The 18603-nt window shown below is 55.5% G+C and overlaps 1 protein-coding gene across 1 annotated transcript in view; it reads right to left on the bottom strand.

Moving 5' to 3' along the window:
- Window positions 1–12552, bottom strand: part of LOC105468256 (Wnt family member 3) — a 54541-nt gene extending 41989 nt beyond the window's left edge. Inside the window, exon 1 of the mRNA XM_011718359.2 lies at window positions 12337–12552. Within this exon, the coding sequence (XP_011716661.1) occupies window positions 12337–12416 (80 nt within the window). The 5' untranslated portion in view covers window positions 12417–12552. The remainder of the gene's footprint in view (window positions 1–12336) is intronic.
- Window positions 12553–18603: the final 6051 nt, after the last annotated feature.

Raw genomic sequence — 18603 nt, 5'->3', positions numbered from 1 at the left:
TTGTCTCTTGTTTAGTGCTCTGGGGTTTACCACTCATGGAGCCTTGGGCAACGGAATGGTGCCTCAGGGCCTCAGTTTCTCATCTGTAGAATGGGGATAACTAGAGTCTCTGCCTCCTGGGGTTGTCGGGAGGATGAGCTAATGTGTGTGCTTTGTTTCCTCAATGTATGTGATACCTGGGACATCATAAGCGAGGAATTACTAGCTACCACTGGAGCCTGCCCACTTGCTTCTGAGCTCCTTACAGCTCCCGGTTGGGTCCCGTGAGTCTCAGTTTTCTTTTTTTCTTTTTTGTTTTTTGAGATGGAGTTTCACTTTTATTGCCCAGGCTGGAGTGCAATGGCCAGATCTCAGCTCACCGCAACTTCCGCCTCTCAGTTGAAGCGATTCTCCTGTCTCAGCCTCTGCAGTAGCTGGGATTACAGGCACATGCACCACGTCCAGCTAATTTTGTATTTTTAGTAGAGATGGTGTTTCTCCATGTTGGCCAGGCTGGTCTCGAACTCCTGACCTCAGGTGATCCGCCTGCCTTGACTTCCCAAAGTGCTGGGATTACAGGCATGAGCTACCGAGCCCAGCTGAGCCTCAGTTTTCTCACAGGTAACTTGGGGATGAAGAGGCTGCTTTCCTGAGGCTGCTTTAGCTTCCAGGACAGTGCAGAGGTCACAGACTCCATCCTTACTGGTAGCAGAGAAAGGCTCCGGAATCCCCTAGAGAAGCTGCAGTTAAGATGGAGGACCACCCAGCCTGAGGCTAGACATTCTCTCCCCTGAAGTCAGGGGCTGGGTGGGGTGACGTGCAGATGTGCTGCCCAAGGGCAGAAGTGGAGGGGAGGGGAGAGCCAGTCTGAGTTGTGAGGACACCTCGCTGGATGAATGGGGAGATCCCTGGCCAGTCACTCCCCTCTGCTTCTCCTTGGGGTTCCATCTGCAGAGTGGGGCTTGGCCCTCACGAAGGCTGCTGGGGAAGGGAGCAGCTCCGTTGGAGAGAGGGCAGGTGCCACCTGGGCACTCCATCACCTGTGGAAAGGTGGCAATAGCACTGTGGGCTTTCAAGGCAAGGGAGGGTGGGAGGAACCAGACGTGAAGGGAGCCAGGAGAAGGGGTGGACACAGTCATTGGCCAGGAACAAGAGACAGTCCCTAGAGGAAGATTAGGAACCAACCTCAGCTTTAGAATGGAGAAGATCATGAAGGAAAGAAAAGAGGCGACTTCTCTGAAGACAAGCTTTTTGTAGACTTGGGGAAAAGCTGACAGTAAAGAAACAGCAAGAAGGCCGGGCATGGTGGCTTACGCCTGTCATCCCAGCACTTTGGGAGGCCGAGGCAGGTGGATCACTTGAGGTCAGGAGTTTGATACCAGCCTGACCAACATGGTGAAACCCTATCTCTACTGAAAATACAAAATTAGCTGGGAGTGGTGGCGCGTGCCTGTAATCCCAGGTACTTGGGAGGCTGAGGCAGGAGAATTGCTTGAACCCGGGAGGTGGAGTTTGCAGTGAGCCGAGGTCACACTACTGCACTCCAGCCTGGGCAACAAGAGCGAAACTCTGTCTCTAAATAAATAAATAAATAGAAAAAAAAAGAAACAGAAGTGGACTGGAATTCTCACAACTCAAAACTATCCAGTCAGGACCAACTCCCTCCCAGAGCAATGTTTATTTTGCTTTTTAATTCGCATGTGCCTTGCTTCCTTCCAGAAAGGATTTGAAGAGGTTGACAGCAAATGTGTATCCTAAAGACAAGTCTTTATTGAGGATCCACTATGCCCAGGCCAGGTACAAAGACTCCAACATGCCTGCCCTCAAGAGGCTGATGACGGAAAACACATCAGATTCAATAACAAAATGAAAACGGAAGAGCAGGATCAGGGTCAAGGTCCACCCGGGTGCAAGGATGGGGCTTCAGGTGGACCTCTAAGTTTTCTCACAGCCAGGACATAAAGGGAAGCGTGCTTTATCGGAAAGGACAAAGCATGCTGGCTCCTCGGGGAGAAATAAAGCTGAAGGTCGAATTGTAAAAGTGAAATGAACAATTGGCTATGTCAGAGATACCAACACAAGAATTGGACTAGGGCAAGAAAGAAGATTCTGCCCGACTGCTTTCTGGCACTTATATGATGGAGACCAGATGCAAAGCAGCAAAAAGGACTAAGTAGAAGGAAAGAGCTTAGTGCTGGAAGGAATCTGAGAGGTCATTTACGCTATCCTTTCAGTTTCACAGATGAGGAAACTGAGGCCCAGGAGGCAGTGATTTGATCAAGGTCGCCCCTTACCCATCCCAGGGGCAACAAAATGCTCACATGGCCACTGCTGTCAGCAACTGTGCAGTCCCAGCTTACGGACAGTCTGATGACTTGTGGAAAGGTGGCCAGTGAGGAGGGCACATCCCCAAATAAGAGACTTCCCAGACGTTCACAAATAGTATCTATAAGCCCAAAGTATCAGCCTTTGAGTGGAAGGTCAAGTGTAAACCTGCCTCAAAACCATCCTTTGGGGAACAAAGTAGAATATGAACAAGCACATTTTTATGCCAGTAACAAGTCCACAACCGAGCTTGAATGGTGGTAGAAGGAAAAAGGGCTTTAGGTCCCCCAGGATGTGGGCTCGGCTTCCCATGCCATACCCAGGCTGCACTATGGGACTCCCTATCGATAAACTGGCAAGAATTAGACTCAGATAGATCATGGCGTCTGTATGGGGACCAGCATGTAGCACACAGTCAACAAACATATTAACCTCTTCCTGGATAGAGAAACAACTTCCGCCAATTGCAATCTTAAAATTAACGACTTAGACACTTAAGCATCATGTGAGCTGGTGAGCGTGGAGGGGGAAATAGTACACGAATAGGAAACGTTTGCAAATGGAACTGGGATTTTAAAAAAATGAAAAGAAACCCAGGGGAATTGACACTGGGAGAAAAGGCTCATCTCCGCTTCTGGGGCAGCAGCCTGCTCTGGTCGAGGGGCCCGTCCATCTTGGGAGACCCTCTAAGGACCCTTCATAGTTCAGGGCTACATGACCTAAGCCAAGTGGGGTCCAAGCTGAGCAGCGCAGAGCAGACTGACCCCTGCTCAACAGGCCCCGGGTTGGGCTGCCTTTTAAAGTCAGAGAGAAGAGGTGGAAGTATTTCAATGAACAAGCAAGAACGTGAGTACTCCAGTTGAAGAGGGATGTTGGGGGGAGGTTTGTGAAAGGTACAACTGCGCAGGTGGACAGAAGCAAAATCATAGGGAGCCTCAGTGCCAGATAGGAAGAGGGGAGCCATGGGAGGTTTTAGAGCAGGGGAGTGGCACCCTCAGCAATCCGCCTTGTGAAGATGATTGGTGGGAGCTGGAGAGGAGGCGGGACGCCTGCTCACTCACGGCACAAGCCCCTATTTGCATTACTAATGAGATTGGTTTTCCTTGCTGGCCCAGCTGGCTCTGGCAGATAAGTGGGACTCTGTGCCCAGGGGCAGGTTTTCCAGAAAGGTCTTCCAGACAGACCTGGGTGCTTGGTCCTTTTGCTCCCATCCCCCTCCCCAACACACATGTTCACACACTCAGTCCTCCCAGTTTTTCCAGCCGAGCTGGAGGGAAAGGCTTGTGCCCATCTCCTAGTTTGCTAGGCCTTACCCAGGCCATTAGGATTCCCTGATGACTACAGGCCTCAGCAGAGCCCCTTCCAGCTGGCGGCCCTTTGCCCTTGCCCCCCTCACCTCCACCTACATCTTCCCATGTGTCCCTGGTTGGAAATCTCACTCTGGGTCTGGCCGGTGGTTTTTGCATTAGGCCAGGAGGATAACCAAGCCCCATGCCCTGAGCTGTGAACCTGGGCATGCCCCGTGACCAGTTGGCCTCAGACCTGAGGCCTCTGTGCCCTCTCCCGGGGGCTGTCCATTGAGCATCAGGACCCCTACAGGAAGGAGCTGAGGACTCCGCTGTCCAGCCCCGCTTCTTCCTCTGCTAGAAATATCAACTCCTCAAGCTCAGAGGCTCAGCGTTCATTCTTAGCACTGTCTGAGCAGGGTGTAGCTCTTATTCCTCTTTTCTTTCTTTCTTTCTTTTTTTTTTTTTGAGACAGAATCTCGGTCTTGTTGCCCAGGCTGGAGTGCAGTGGTGCAATCTCGGCTCACTGCAACCTCCGCCTCCCAGGTTCAAGTGATTCTCCTGCCTCAGCCTCCCGAGTAGCTGGGATTACAGGCGCCCACCACCATGCCCAGCTAATCTTTTGTATTTTTAGTAGAGACGGGGTTTCACCATGTTGGCCAGGCTAGTCTCAAACTCCTGACCTCAGGTGATCGACCCCCCCCTCAGCCTCCCAAAGTGCTGGGATTACAGCCACCACACCCAGCCTTCTTATTCCTCTTTTCTAGGACTCACAATGATAGTTAACTTCTCTGGAAAGAACCTGACACTTCCCAAAGTGCTTTCCCAAAGAGTATCCCACCTGAAGTTCTTCACGGCCCTGCAAGCAGGCAGGGCAGGTGGTTGTGTTATGATCATCATCCAATTTGCAGATGAGAAAACTGAAGGAGGGAGGAGACTCATCGACGGTATCACAGCTCTTTGTGTGTAGAGTTCAGGGCTCTGCACGCCCGACCCTTCCCTGAGATCAGCTTTCAGTGACCACCCTCTCCACCAGGCACAGATGGAATAGCTGGGCCACCTGAACGTGGAACACAGCCTGCAGGACTGCAGTCTCGGAGCTGGAAGTCCTTGGCCGGCAGCTTACCCAACTCTCCTATTTACTGAGACTCAGAACAGTTAAGGGAGTTGCCTAATATCAAGATAGTGGCAGAGCCAGGTCTCAGGTGCCCTAACTCCCTGCCCGGAAGCCGACCACCTCCTCACACTGGCCCCTCTCACCCCAGAGCCCGCTCCAGCGTCTCCTTCATTCCCTAGATGTATGGGTGTGCCTGACATTTCTGGAATTCACTCCACACACATAATGAGGCCATTTTGAGAAGGCCCGCCTCGGGGGGAACCAGAGAGCTGTCTAGTGTCCCCATCCTGACCCCTGCCAACTCCTCCCGGCTGTACAAGCCAGGCTGCAAGCAGATAAATCGACACTACTGGCTTCGGCAAGCCCTACCCCTGCTCGCCCTACACCTTTCCAGCCTGAAGAACTAGCAGTGAGGGATTTGGGATTCACCACTGCCATGCAGGGAACGAAGCGGCCTCAGGTGTCATCAGGCGGGTTGCCGCATGGGTCAGTATTAATGTGGCAAATGCTGATGTCAACTTAGCAGGTATGGAAACAGAATGGGGGCTCCTATCAATGGTGTGGAAGTGATTGTAGCTGCACCCAGTGGCATTGGTGTGACTCTCTGAGATATTAGTTTGACATGAGGGTATGGGGCTGTGCCTGCTGGCAGAACTGTTGTGCACCTGGGGTAGCCGCTGTGCTCACGAGAGATAGGCTGCCTAACGCTGAAGAACCGGGTTTCAGCCTCTGAGCGCAGGACCTTCTCTCCAGCCGCCGTGGCCCACTGAGACCCGAGCGACAGAAAAGGAGCAAACGGGCAGGCAGGCCCTCCCAGGCAGCAGCAGGACAGGGTGCCCGAAGGAGAGTGTGGAGTTGCCACTCAAAAGATTCTAGAAACTCTGGTCGGGTGCGGTGGCTCACGCCTGTAATCCCAGCAGTTTGGGAAGCCGAGGCAGGTGGATTACCTGAGGTCAGGAGTTCGAGACCAGCCTGGCCAACATGGTGAAACCCCATCTCTGCTAAAAAATACAAAAATTAGCCAGGCATCGTGGCGCACACCTGTAATCCCAGCTACTTGGGAGGCTGAGGCAGGAGAATCGCTTGAACTCGGGAGGCGGAGGTTGCAGTGAGCCAAGGTTGTGCCACTGCACTCCAGCCTGGGCAACAGAGCAAGACTCTGTCTCAAACAAAAAGAAACTCAATAAACTCAACTCTGCCCAGGTGCCTTAGCTATTTCCCTGCCCAGAAGCAGGCAGGAGACCGAGTGCTCCTTCCCAGAAGGCCCGTTTTCCAGCACGTCACCGTCCAGTCTCCCTTGCAGAAGTCCTGGGAGATGGGATCCGGCCTCCTCCCTCTCTTCCCACCTTCTCCACTCCCAGAAGCTATTCCTGCACTCCTGGCGTAGCCTCTCATTGAGAGCAGGGAATTCCCTCTCTGGCAGCAGGATAAAGAAGGACCCTGCTTGGAGCTGGGACAGCCAAAGGGACAGGGCCTGGACGGGGAGGAGGTAGAAGTCTGGCCCCTGCTGCCCCCCGCCCACATACCTCCACCCCCTTACCCCCGCCCCAAGAATGTAATTAAGCAGCAGCTTCTGCCAGGAGCCAAGCTTTCTGCCTTCCGACTATAAATCACCTTCTGAATCATCTCTCAGCTCCTAGAGAAGGAACTTCTGCTCAGGCTGCTCCAGGCGGCCCTGGTGCCACTCCCCCTGGGAAGCCTGCCTCCCCCACCCCTCCTGTGCCCAGCCCCCTGGCTCTAGGTCCTAGCAAGAGTCTGGCAGACTCTGGGGGTCAGGGAAGGATGAGGGGACACTCCAGTAACCTTCTCTACCCTGCCCGCCCCTTCCTGGGCAGGCAAAGAGCTGCAGTGAGGTTAGCCTAGCCCAGCGCCCTCAACTTAAGAATAAAGCTACAGCACTGTGGGGCAAACAGGCAAAAAGAAGAAAAGGAGAAAACAGAGCCAGGTGTGGCAAATCTGGGAGGGCTTCTTGGAAAAGGCAAGTTTGGCTCCAGGGCTTCAGTGAGCCAATAGCTTGCAGATAGGAGGTGAAAACAGCTAACATCGATATATTTCCTGTACGCAAGGTATCATTCTAAGAAGTATTCACTGAATCATTTTTGAAACCCTATGAAATAGAGGCAATCATTACACTCATTTTACAGATGAGGAAACTGAGGCTTGTAGAGGTTAACTTGCCCTAGGTCACCCAGGTAGTACATGAAAAAGCCAGATGTGAATGCAGACGGCCTGGCTCCAGAAGAGTGGGAGGGTTTGGGGTGAGGTTTGGAAGTGCAAGCAGGTTGGCTTGGTGGGAGTGGGGCAGCCAGCTCTTTGGGATTTAGGTCAGATGGAGTCACAGAAAGAAAGGGGTGGACTGTCTAATACAGGCCCGGAATGTGTGCCATGGAGTGTCATGCTTCACAGCAATGAAGCCAGAACCTGTCATAGCCCTGTGACTCTGAGAGGCAGAAGGGACCCCTCCATATGGTTGACGAAAATGAAGCCCAGAAGGAGGCAGGGACTTGAATGAAGCCCAGAGAAGGGAAGGGACTCATCCTAGGCCAAGGGTCCATTGGTATTGAACTTGGAATTCAGACCTAGGTCTCTCCAACACCCCACTCTCACCATTTTCCAGCATACAGGATAACATGGATGTACAGATGTAACCTCAGGATGGCTCTTTGCAGGGGTGTGGGTGGGGCTAGGCTTGCCTCCTCCCTGCGTTAGGAATGAGGGGTGGAGGATGTCTTGCCCTCCTTGGCAGCTGGAGAAGGTTTCTGTGCTCACATCAGGGTGGGTGGCAAAGGTTCTGCTCAACTCCTGGCTCATCACATTCTGAGACCAAAAAAATTTCCTTTTTCCCACTTCTTTTTCCCTTGAAGGGTCTGTTAGCTGCATCCTCCTGTGAGATAAGTCACCTTTCCTGTGCCATCCCCTGGTTTCTTGTCTCCTGCCCAGACTGAGGAGAGACTTCTTCCAATTCTACATCTGCCCAAGTACCATTCATGTTTATTAGCATTAAGTTCTGTAGTGAATAGGATGAGAGATGCTTGCTGGGCTGAGTCCATTCTTTGGAGATTGCTAATCAGAGCCCTCTCTGCCTCAGTTTCTCCACCTTTGTCAGTGACTGAGCATGTACCCAGATGGTAGGGCTTGGCTGGGTTTGCCACTGGTGAAGCTGCAGCAAGTACCTCCTAAAGAACTTGGCACCAAAGTCCAGCTCCTGACTCTTTTGACCTCCTCGCCAAAGGTCTTCCCACCAGGCCAGGATTAATTGCAGGGCAGACATCATAGACCCAAGCCCTCAGATTCCCTGGGGTGGAGGTGGGGGTGATACTCAGACTCCACCCATCACTCACCTCCTGGCCCCGGAGCTGTGGATAAAATGCTCTGAGAGTCTAGAACTTTCCCTGAGAGCGTCCCCTTCCCCCATGCCGTCCCCACACATATTAAAGCAGGTTCTTCTAAGGACATAACTCAGCTCAGGCTCTTGGTATTATTACAACGTTTGACCTGTTTTTTTCTTTTTAAGCCAAATGTGATCCTATCAGAAGAATACCAACGCATCAGCCACCAATTTTGCTCCCTCTGGACTCCGAAGCCCCACCCATGATGGGGGCGGGGTGAGCAGGGGGGCTGTTAACTCACTTCCAAGAGACCTGGACTAATTTCCCCGCCATATCCCCCCAGGGAAAGGTCTGCCCTGGAAGGGAGACCACCCGGTTAAAGCCTGGCCATCCGATCTGGTATCTGCCCATCTGTCTGTCTGTCTGTCTGTGGGATCAACAGCCTCCAGCTAGCTCAGCTCCTCACCAGCCCCAGCCAGCCCAGCCCCAGTGAGCTGTAATTCCTGCCTGTTACAAGTGTTAACACCTGGCCTGGGGCCTTCCTCCCCCGCAGTCTCCAGGTGCCTCCCTGAGCCCAGCCCACTGACCCCCACGGGGTTTGACTGAACATGTTCACAGGCCTCTGAAAGGCGGGTGGAGGTGGGAGTGGGTGGGAGAGGCAGCAGGACATGTGACAGATGGGGAAACTAAGGTAGGTCCTAGGCAGGTGCTCGAGTGGAAGGATGGGTCCCAGGACGACGAGAACGCAGGTGTCCTATTTCCCAGGTCACTGCCCTTGTCCTCTGCAAAACACTTTCACCCAAGCTGTGAGGCAGGGCAGTCTGGGGACCCCTGGGTGAAGTGTAAGGAAGCAGACCCAGATGGGTGGCCACTGGTCCTCAGTCACACAGCGGCAGGGTGATCTCCAGCAGGCCCCCTCCATCTGCGTGTCCACCGCTGGAATGTAGCAGGTGCTGGGCTAGGCCCTAATAATATAGGTTCATCCCCCCACCCCACACCCCCAAGAAGGAGAAGAAAGACAAGTTTCTTCAGCAGGAGCTAACTGGGACTGACAAGGGGAATTTGAGAAATCAGTGCTGCTGTTTCCTGTCCCGGCTCTGTCACTACCTGGAGAACATCTCTTCCTCCCAGGGATGTCAGTTTGAGGCCCCTTAGAGCTGTCCCTTCTGGTCAACCTTCTCTCAGGACTGGGGTCTGAGCAGTGCGGGCTCAGGGTGTTGTGCTTGAGGGTCCGCATGGACGGAAATCCCAGCTACCTGACTTCCCCTGTAAATCCTTCCTGGGGAATGAGTGAGCTGGGTGGTCCAAAGAGGGCAGGCCAAGATGGGCTTAGATGCTCAAAGTGCTGGAATCTGACTGCCTGGCGGGGGCTAGGTTGGGAAGTGGGGGCAGAAATGGAATCAGGAAGCAGAGGCCCATCTACCCTACAGCCCCAGCCCTAGCCCTGAGAAGGTGACTCACCCTCCACCCCAGCTCCAAGACCAAAGGAAAACAACCTCAGAGAGAAGGGCCAGTGACTCTAGCGCCTGGACAGACAGGACAAGCTGGTGTCAAGGAATCCTGTGCCCCTGCCTCTCTAGCGTGCCATCCCTGGCCAGCTGTGCCCCCTGAAGCCACCTTGTGAGACTTTTGCTTCCTATTGGACCTTCCCTCCGGGCCCATGGCTGCCCACCAGACACCCAAGCTCAGGTGTCATTCATACCCACAGGTAGATGTCTGCAAACATATTCACAGCCATTCAGCCCCAGGCCCAGCACCTGGGGACAGGATCACAGGCAGACTCAGACACAGCCCTCACACAGCTATGGACTTGAGTATCGCTCTCCTCCTCACAAGCACAATCAGGTCATGGCCATGAGCACTGATATTCACGCACAAAGACATCTGTGGGGCTTTCCCCACACTGTCATGAAGGCATGCGCACGCACGTATACACACACACACACACACACACACACTCACTCACATGCCCAGTCATGAACACAGTCAAGCCCAGCGTCACAAGCAGACACAGGCTCTGACCTTTACATGGGCAAAGATACTTCTAGACTTCTCTCTGTCTCTTACACACGTACATACACACATCACAGCATCAGCCACTTGCTAACACTTGTGTTCAGAGACACAGCACAACCTGTCATGGGCCATGGATTCCCCAACACACCCACACGATTTCACATCCACAGTAGCCCAGTTGCAGGCACAAACACTTTTGCACATAGAGACACACTAGTGTATAGAAAACACTTCTCGGGGTCATAGACCCAGAACACATACACACACACAACACACACCCATACATCTCTCTCCTCGGCTTAGACAAAGCAGCATTCCTGTCCCCCACCAAATTCCCAAACAAGCCATGTGTCTAGCATTATGTTAGGGCCAATGTCTTGACCTTCCAGGTTTCCCCAGCGTTTCCTCCTATTGGGTAACCCCTATCTAGATGGTCCCCAAGACACCATTTAACACCAGAATCTCCACTGACTGGAAGAGTGCCATCTTCTAGCTCATAGGGCTGGAGAGCCTGGGCTCTCTTCCTCAGTCCCTGCCACCTATGGGCTGCCAAGCCTTTCCTTCCTGCCCTCCCCCAACCCGCCAGAGTCCCTGCGAAGGCAAGGCAAAAAACGGCATGGCCTTGGCCGGAGAATGGGAAGAGGGGCAGGAATGGCCGGGTGAGGCTAGACTGGTGTCGGCAGCAGTCTTTCCCCAGACTGGCCGAACCTCCTTCCTGAGGTCCCTGGCTGCCCTGGCCACCCCATGGACTTCTTTATGTGCTGGAAGCCTCAGGTGAGCCCAGCCCCACGGAAAAGTGTGGGTTGGGCAGAAGAAAGACTTCCCCTTGGCTGGCTGTCCTGGGAGCAACTCCTAGTACCCTCTAAACAGAGACCGTTGGCCATGTCCCCACCCTCTCTCCCAGGGGCCCCAAACACCCAGACACAAATGCTACCACCCCAAACAACTGGAAGACTCGGGGTGTGGCCCCCAAATCTCGCTGTCTCTGCTCCTCCTACCCTAGGCTCTGGGTTGGTGAAAGGCAGGGAGTCTGGGGACCTGCAGGCAGTACCGCACCATGGTGGCACTTCTCTCTGACTTTCACCCCGGGGGCCACAGCCCATTTCTCACTCACAGATCCCAAATTCTTCCTCCTCACCTCCCACCCCCAGGCCGAGGCTCTCCTGCATCCAGGAGGGGAAGATTCTTTAATTAAAGTTTTCCGGAATGCAGGGGGCTGGAGACTGGGGAGAGGCGGGGTGTAATTTAGAGAACTGGTTTCAGTGTCTTCCCCTCTGGCCCCTGGGACCTGCAGAGGGTGGGAGAGCGGCGATGGGGCCGCTCGGAAAACAAGGGGACTCCTGGAGCTGGGGCTCCCAAAGGGATGTTTATTCCTCACCCCGGCCCCCCAGACACGCACAGCCCCCCAAGCACTGCGCCTGGCTTCCCAGCCTTATTTACTAAAATGTCTTTTGTATCCGCATTTCTCAGGGACGGAATTCTCCTTTCCCTCTCCCTTTCTCCTCGGTCCTCGGTTTTCCAAAAGGAACAAATGTGACATGGAGAATTGGATTTTTGGTCAAAGAATAACAAGCCTACCCCTCCCAGACAACCCATTTTCAAGGAACCCCCCTTTTGCCAGGGTGGACAAGCAAGAAATGAATAAAATCCGAATTCAATGGCATCCCGGATCAGCAAATACCATATTCACTTCAGAGGCTCAAGATGAATCTAGAGCAGTGGGGAGAATCTGATGAAATACCCCCACCCACTCCCTCTGCCCCGGGAGGAGCCCTGAAGCCTTTGGGGTCTGAAATAGGAAGGCAAAGGGGGGTTATTGTGGGGGAATCTCTTGATGGAGGCGCCGGCAGAGGTGGGGTGGCAGTGAAGGAACAGGATGGTTTTGCCCATGAAGACCCCAAAATGGAGAAGAGGAGTGGCTGGGCCCCAGGGACAGTGCTGGATTTCCAGAAACCCAACTGCAAGCAAATGGGGGGTCTTCGGGGGCCTCTAGATTGGGACGGTCAGAGGGTTAGGATCTAAGAATAAGAAACCTTCTGAGATGGGAAAGTCCTCCAGCCCCTGCAGCGGGGAGCAGGGAAAATGGTGATTATCAGAGGAGCCAGGAGTTGGATTCTGAAGGCGACACCAGCAGAAAATCCAGGAGGGGTAGGTGGGTGGGGGGCTGGAGGGAGGCGAGGAGAGGAGCCCCAGCCCTGCCGCGGCCCACCCCCGGCCGGCGCCCCCACCTTCCCCGGACGCGGCGGAGAAACCGGGCCGCGGGTAGACAAGAGGCGAGTCTTACCACCAAATTGGGTAGCCAGCGAGGACCCTGGTGCCACCGAGCAGGAGGCCGAGGAGCAGCCCGAGCAGGTGGGGCTCCATTAGAAGCGGCGCCGAGGAGGAAGTTTGCCCGCGACCATGAAGAGGGGGAGCGACGCCCCCAATAGTTGGAACAAAGTCCACTTGAGATTGGAAATGACTTTCGGGCTTGTCAGAAGCGCACCTCCACCCGCAGCCGCCCCCCTCCCGAGCCCAGCGCGGAGCAGCCGGGTTTGAGGATGTCAGCGAGCAGCCAATCAGCGCCCGCGGCCTAAGGTAAGAGATGAGTCTGTAGTTCAGCCTGTCAATCACGCGCCCCTCCCGCCCGGCCCACAACTCGGGCTCCGGGAAGGGCATCGCCCAGCAAACTTGGGCAAAGCCCGCGCCCCGGACGCCGCGGGGCTTCGGGAGGATGCGGTGGGCCGGACCCTCTGCTACCGCCGCGGCCCCCCGCTGGCCAGGGTTAGGGCGCGGGGGTTCTGACCCGGGCGTTCACATGGCGAGGGCTTGGCGTGGGCATGAACGGGTGGCTCCTCTGCTGGGGGGGCTGTGACCCGTTGGGACGTGGGCCCGCGAGGAATCGAGGGTAGAAAGCACAGGGATGTTTCCAGAAGCCCCTCTCGGGCAGGCCAGGATCAGGGGGTGGGGGAACGCACCCCCTCCCAGCTTCCAGCCTCCCGAGTCCGCCTGCCCGCCGGCCTCTAGTCGTGGCCGCGGGAGGTCGCTTCCCGGGTGTCCGAGGAACGTGCGGAAAAGTCCGCTGAGGCTCGAAGGTCTGGCTGCGGGCGGCGCCGGGGGACGGAGCCGAGTGTCATTTGAGTCTTTTGTCAGGGATCAGATCGGTATCGGGACCTCCTGCTGCCTTTGCATTTCCTGCAACTGACACCAGCGGCCAGTCGCATTTCCTGCTCTCGGAGTCGGGTCACTTTCTCCTCCTTGAGGGGTTCAGGCCCGACCTCTGGCCAGGGTCGGAGGCACGACCCACAGCCTCACTGGGATTCTTGGTTGGACCATCAGGGACCGGTGAAACGCGCAGCTCTGGCCGAGGGCGGCCCAGGTCCTTGGAGGACCTTGTTGCCCTCCGGAGCGCCCCTCACTGCCTGACTGTCCCGCCTGAGGCCCCGGTTCTGCTGATAGGGAGCTCCAGACTGGGGTTTGACGATAGAGGCTCTAGCCCTGTGCGGACACCAAATGCTTCCAGATACCCACCCCTCCCCACAGGAAAGGAGTCCTTCTAGGCCCCCTCCGGGCTTGCTTCCTCTCCTCTCCCTTTCCAGAGCGAGGAATTAGGTCTCAGCCCTGGGTGGTATTGACATCGTGGTCAGGCTTTGGGGACTCACGCCCGGTCACCTGGGTGCCTTCCCCTAGGCCCCCTCCCAGACCACCTGAGGCACCAGGGCTCTGCGCAGCCCGCGTCTGGGGTGAAGGAAGCACTGCCGGTGGGGAGCGGGGACCCCTGTGTAGGGAACTGTGGCATAAAGAGCAGAGAATGAGCCGACCCGAGTCCCACAGAGGCCTGGAACGGCGGGCGTTCCACGAGGTGGGGGCCACGGCTGGAGGAAGTCTCACGCCAGGAGGCCAGACATTCCTGGCCTTTGATCTGAGCCCCCGTACCCACAGCTCGAACCTGCTGCCTCTTTTGGTCGCCGAGCCCTCTCCGCACGCGGCTGCTGCCGGCACAGGGAGCGCGGGGAAATGGCCCCGGGGGCACCAAGGGTCGGGAGAGCCGCCTGGGCTTGTCACGGCTTCTGCTGCGTTCCTAGCCCAGTGCTGGACTGGAGGGAGTGGGAGGGGTGGTTGAAAGAGAGAAGGGAAGGGGAGGAAAAGGAGAGACCGAGAGGAGGAGGAGAGAGAGAGGCGCTCAGAGATGAGAGAGATGCTGAGACAGAAACCAAGAAAAGGGTGGCGGGGGAGGCTGAGCCACCGGCCTGAGGAAGAAAGGGGCAGGGGTGAGGCGGAGAGGACCAAGGAGCTGCAAGGCGAAGAAAAATCGTGAACCTGCCCAGGAGTGGTGAACCTGGTGGGGGCTGAAGAGATGGGGATCCCTAGAGATGCTCCTCATGGCAGGGCTGATTCTGGGGCACCCTGTTTCTGATTCACCTGGAAAGGGGATTGCCATTGTCATGAATGCAGAGCCTCGGGAACAAGGCTCTGGAAGTGGAGAGCTTTCCACATACATCCCTCTTGGATGGAGGCCTGCTAGGTCCTACCTGGAGTCCTGTCCCACCCACAGGGCTCCCAGGTGGCTTTCTAATCAGAGGTGCCTGCTGGAGTCCTGCCCAAGTGCTCGGGCGTTCCAGAGCCCCATGACAGTCATGCTGAGAGCTGGAGAGGGCTACCTTCCCTGGCCAGTAAGACACCACTGTGGATGCAGTGTGGTGGGGCGACAGGGCCTGGACTTGATGGCCTCTTGGGGTCATTGCTGGGCCGCAAGACTCCACAGGTGCCAATGCTGTGAGGTGGGGGCAAAAGATCCGGGGCTGTCGGTGGGGGTGTGTGTTGGCTGAGATATGCCCAGCCAGCATCCTGGGTGCTGTGAGCAAGACAATCATTCCCTGAGGGGCCCTGTGTACCTGAATGCCTCCTCCAGGCAGCCTGGAGCACTCAGAGACCCAGGTCATGTGCATCAGGTGGGAAACAAGTGGGTTGTAGGGTGGAATCCAGGAGCTGGCCATGTGCACCTGGGAAGTGACAGAGGAGAGGACTGGAGCCTATCAGTGGCCCTGCGAGGTGCCCTAGAGAATGGAGGTGTGTGTGGGGATTTCCCCCACCTGAAAGCTCATCAGAGGAGAGGAGTCTGAGCCCTTTCCTTTTCGCCAGGTGTCCTTCCTTCAACACAGGTTTAATTTCCTTCCTCCTGCAAGCCTTGCGCTGCCGCCGGTGGAAACGCAGGAATGGTTTCTGTCAGAGGAGGGCGGGTGCCCCTGACCACACGTCACAGATAGAAACACCCTCTCTCTAACAGGTACCCAAAGCCCCAGGGTGGTTTCACTTGGTGGAGAAAGGGTTAAATTCACTCCAAGACCAGGGAGGGTGGCCGGGGTGGAGGCAACAGCCAGTGGACTAGGAGGCCATCGCCCTGAATGGAAGGGTGGTCTCTTGGAAGAGGGCAGAAGAGGCAACAAGGGCCAGGGACGTGGGGACATGGGGTGGCACATGGGAAGCACTTTTTGTTGTGTGTGTGAATGTGTGGGACATTAGACCTGGGAAGGGGACCCCAGCCCCAGCCCAACCCCTCTCTCTAGTTGGCCCTGAGGTTCCTTTTGATGTGTACTCCCCTGGGCTCAGAGTCCTCCGCTGTGTATTCAGCGAGTCTCCACTGGACCCCCTGCAGAGGCACCGTGTAGACAAAGACTCCAGCTGCCAGGCCCCTGCCCGCCCTCATGCGGCTACCCATCTGTCACCGGGAGGGAGGAGGAAATCTCTGATCCAGGCACTGTGCAATTCATTTTTGCTTGAAACAGGTATTGGGGCTGCCAGGCGGAGTCAGGAGCCAGACCAACCTGGGGGGATAAAGGGAGAGGAGAAGTCATTGCAGCGGGGAAGCAGGCGGGGAAGTGCCAAGGGCCAAAGGCCTGACACCACAGGGCTTATGGAGGAACAGTGCGAAGGGAGCACATAGGGGGCTCCAAGGCCTCTGACCTGGAGAGGAGGGCGTTTAACTTTCTCCTAGGAGCTGTAGGAACCGCAGAGTGGTTTATAGGCGAGCTCCCTAGAGGCCACTGGAAGGCTGGACAGCAGAGCCTGGAAGCAGGAAGGCCCTAGCCGGGGTGGCGGGCGCAGGAGTAAATCGGATTTCTTTCTACTGCCCAGCTCAGTTTGCTGGCATAGAGGCTGCATCCTGGAAATGCAGGAAGCCCCTGACCTGCACCGGGTAAGCGCAGAGTAGGTAAGCACCAGGTGTTAATCTAACACACAAAGGAGCGCAGGTGCACGCGGAGGTCGGCTCAGAGACCAGCGGCGCGGGCGCGCCCCCTGGCGGCAGTGCTGATAGCAAGGCGGGAGGTCAGCAGGCGAGGAAGGGGTCCCGCCTGGTCCCACTCCGCTTCCTGCGGGCCCAGCATACTCAGTCGTTGCTGGTGAGCAGCCCGGATTTCGGAGGATCTTGGTTAACTAGGTGTCCTCCTGAGTGAATGCCCTTAATCTACCTCGCAATCCCGGAGCTTTGCTGGGGATAAAGGGTGCATGGCTTCAGGCTCCCCTCTCCTCCCCAGACAGGCGGAGGGCGAGCGGGCCCAGGTGATGCCGGTCCAGGGCTCACTGGGGCACCGCCAGATCCACCCTGCGGATGCCTCCCCCTTTTGCTGACATATGGGAGGCTACCACCAGCAGGTCTTCCTGGACCCCGAGATCACAGGGGCCGCTGTGGGCACGTGAGAGGTTCTCCCTGTGGCAGTAGTTCCTCCTGTCTTAGCTCTAGCTCCCCAGAGCATTTAATTTTATGTATTTGTATGTATGTATGTATGTATGTGTGTGTATGTGTATGTGTATATATATACACATATATGTATATATATATACATACATATATATACGTGTGTGTGTATATATATACACACATAGAGAGAGAGAGAGAGAGGTGGAGTTTCGTTCTTGTTGCCCAGGCTGTAGTGCAATGGCACGGTCTCAACTCGCTGCAACCCCCGCCTCCCAGGTTCAAGCGATTCTCCTGCCTCAGCCTCCCAAGCAGCTGGGATTACATGTGCCTGCCACCACGCCTGACTAATTTCTTGTATTTTTAGTAGAGACGGGGTTTCACCATGTTGGCCAGGCTGGTCTCAAACTCCTGACCTATATTTTTAAGACAGAGTCTCACTGTGTCACCCAGGCTGGAGTGCAGTGGTGCAATCTCGGCTCACTGCACCCTCCACCTCCCCATATTCAAGTGATTCTCCTGCCTCAGTCACTCAAGTTGCTGGGATTACAAGCATGCACCACCCTATCCAGCTAATTTGTGTTTTTTTTGGTAGAGACGGGGTTTCACCATGTTAGCCAAGCTGGTCTTGAACTCCCGACCTCAAGTGACCCTCCCGTCTTGGTCTCCCAAAGTGCTGGGATTACAGGTGCAAGCCACCATGCCCGGCCTCCCCAGAGCATTTTGGAAAGCGATTTGGGGTGAAAGTCCTTTAGGAGGGAGGGAATGGGGTGGGGTGGGGCACTGGTCAGTTGCCTGTCGTCTCTGAGCCCCCTGCTTCAGTTGTGGCTTGGAAATAACACTTTCCACCTCATAGGGAGCGGTCAGCGTTAAATGAGAATGGTGCTGATGGAATGCCAGACCGCGGATGGTGAATACGAAATACTGGGTTTCTTTCTGCTCTTGAGGCATGGAATAAGCCTCTCCCTCAGGTCTCTCCTCCTGCCCCGGTCAGTGTCCGCTAAGCAGTCCCCTTTCAGGAGCTCAGGAGCCCTCTCCAGAAGGATTTATCCAGGAAAATGTTGTCTGATGTCCCCTTCCGAGACCCACTTCAAAATATCCACTTCAGAGAGGTCCCTCCAGACCCCTCGCCACTCCCCAGCCCTGTCCTGTTAGGCTGCTTATTCAGCTTTATTTTCCAGCATAGCCCTGACACTGATGTGATTAATATGTGATTACACATATTATTATTTTTTTGAGACGGTGTCTTGCTCTGTCGCCCAGGCTGGAGTGCAGTGGCGCAATCTCGGCTCACTGCAACATCCACCTCCTGGGTTCAAGTGATTATCTTGCCTCAGCCTCCCAAGCAGCTGGTGTTACAGGCTCCCACCACCATGCCTGGCTAATTTTTGTATTTTTAGTAGAGACATGTTGGCCAGGCTGGTCTCGAACTCCTGACCTCAGGCGGTCCGCCCACCTCGGCCTCTCAAAGTGCTGGGATTACAGGCATAAGCCCCCATGCCCGGCTGATTATACATATCACATCTTCAGTTGCTTGCATATGTTGTCCGTCTCCAACTGTAAAATCTCCACAAAGAAACTCCCTCCATGAGACTGCTGAACCCCCAGTGGTGTGGGGTCCAGCACTTAGCAGCCCCTCAAAAACACTGTTGATGATGGGCCCAGAAGAGAGGGAACAGGCAGGGCTGAGGTCTCAGATGGAAGGGCCACTGACTCAAGTCTGGGCTCCCTCAGGGTCCTCAGTGCCCCTATCTTGAGTGGCCCTAGCTCCTACAACTCCAGCCCACCCCAGCTACCCAGGTCTGTTGCTTGATTCCTGTGTCCCTTTCATAGGACCCTGTGCTGCCTCCAGTGGGATGAGATTAAGGGTGGGCA

This window comes from Macaca nemestrina, chromosome 17 (genome assembly GCF_043159975.1).
Source record: "Macaca nemestrina isolate mMacNem1 chromosome 17, mMacNem.hap1, whole genome shotgun sequence".
Taxonomy (NCBI): domain Eukaryota; kingdom Metazoa; phylum Chordata; class Mammalia; order Primates; family Cercopithecidae; genus Macaca; species Macaca nemestrina.
Note: the sequence above shows the minus strand (reverse complement) of the source record. Positions and strands in the feature narration are given on the sequence as shown.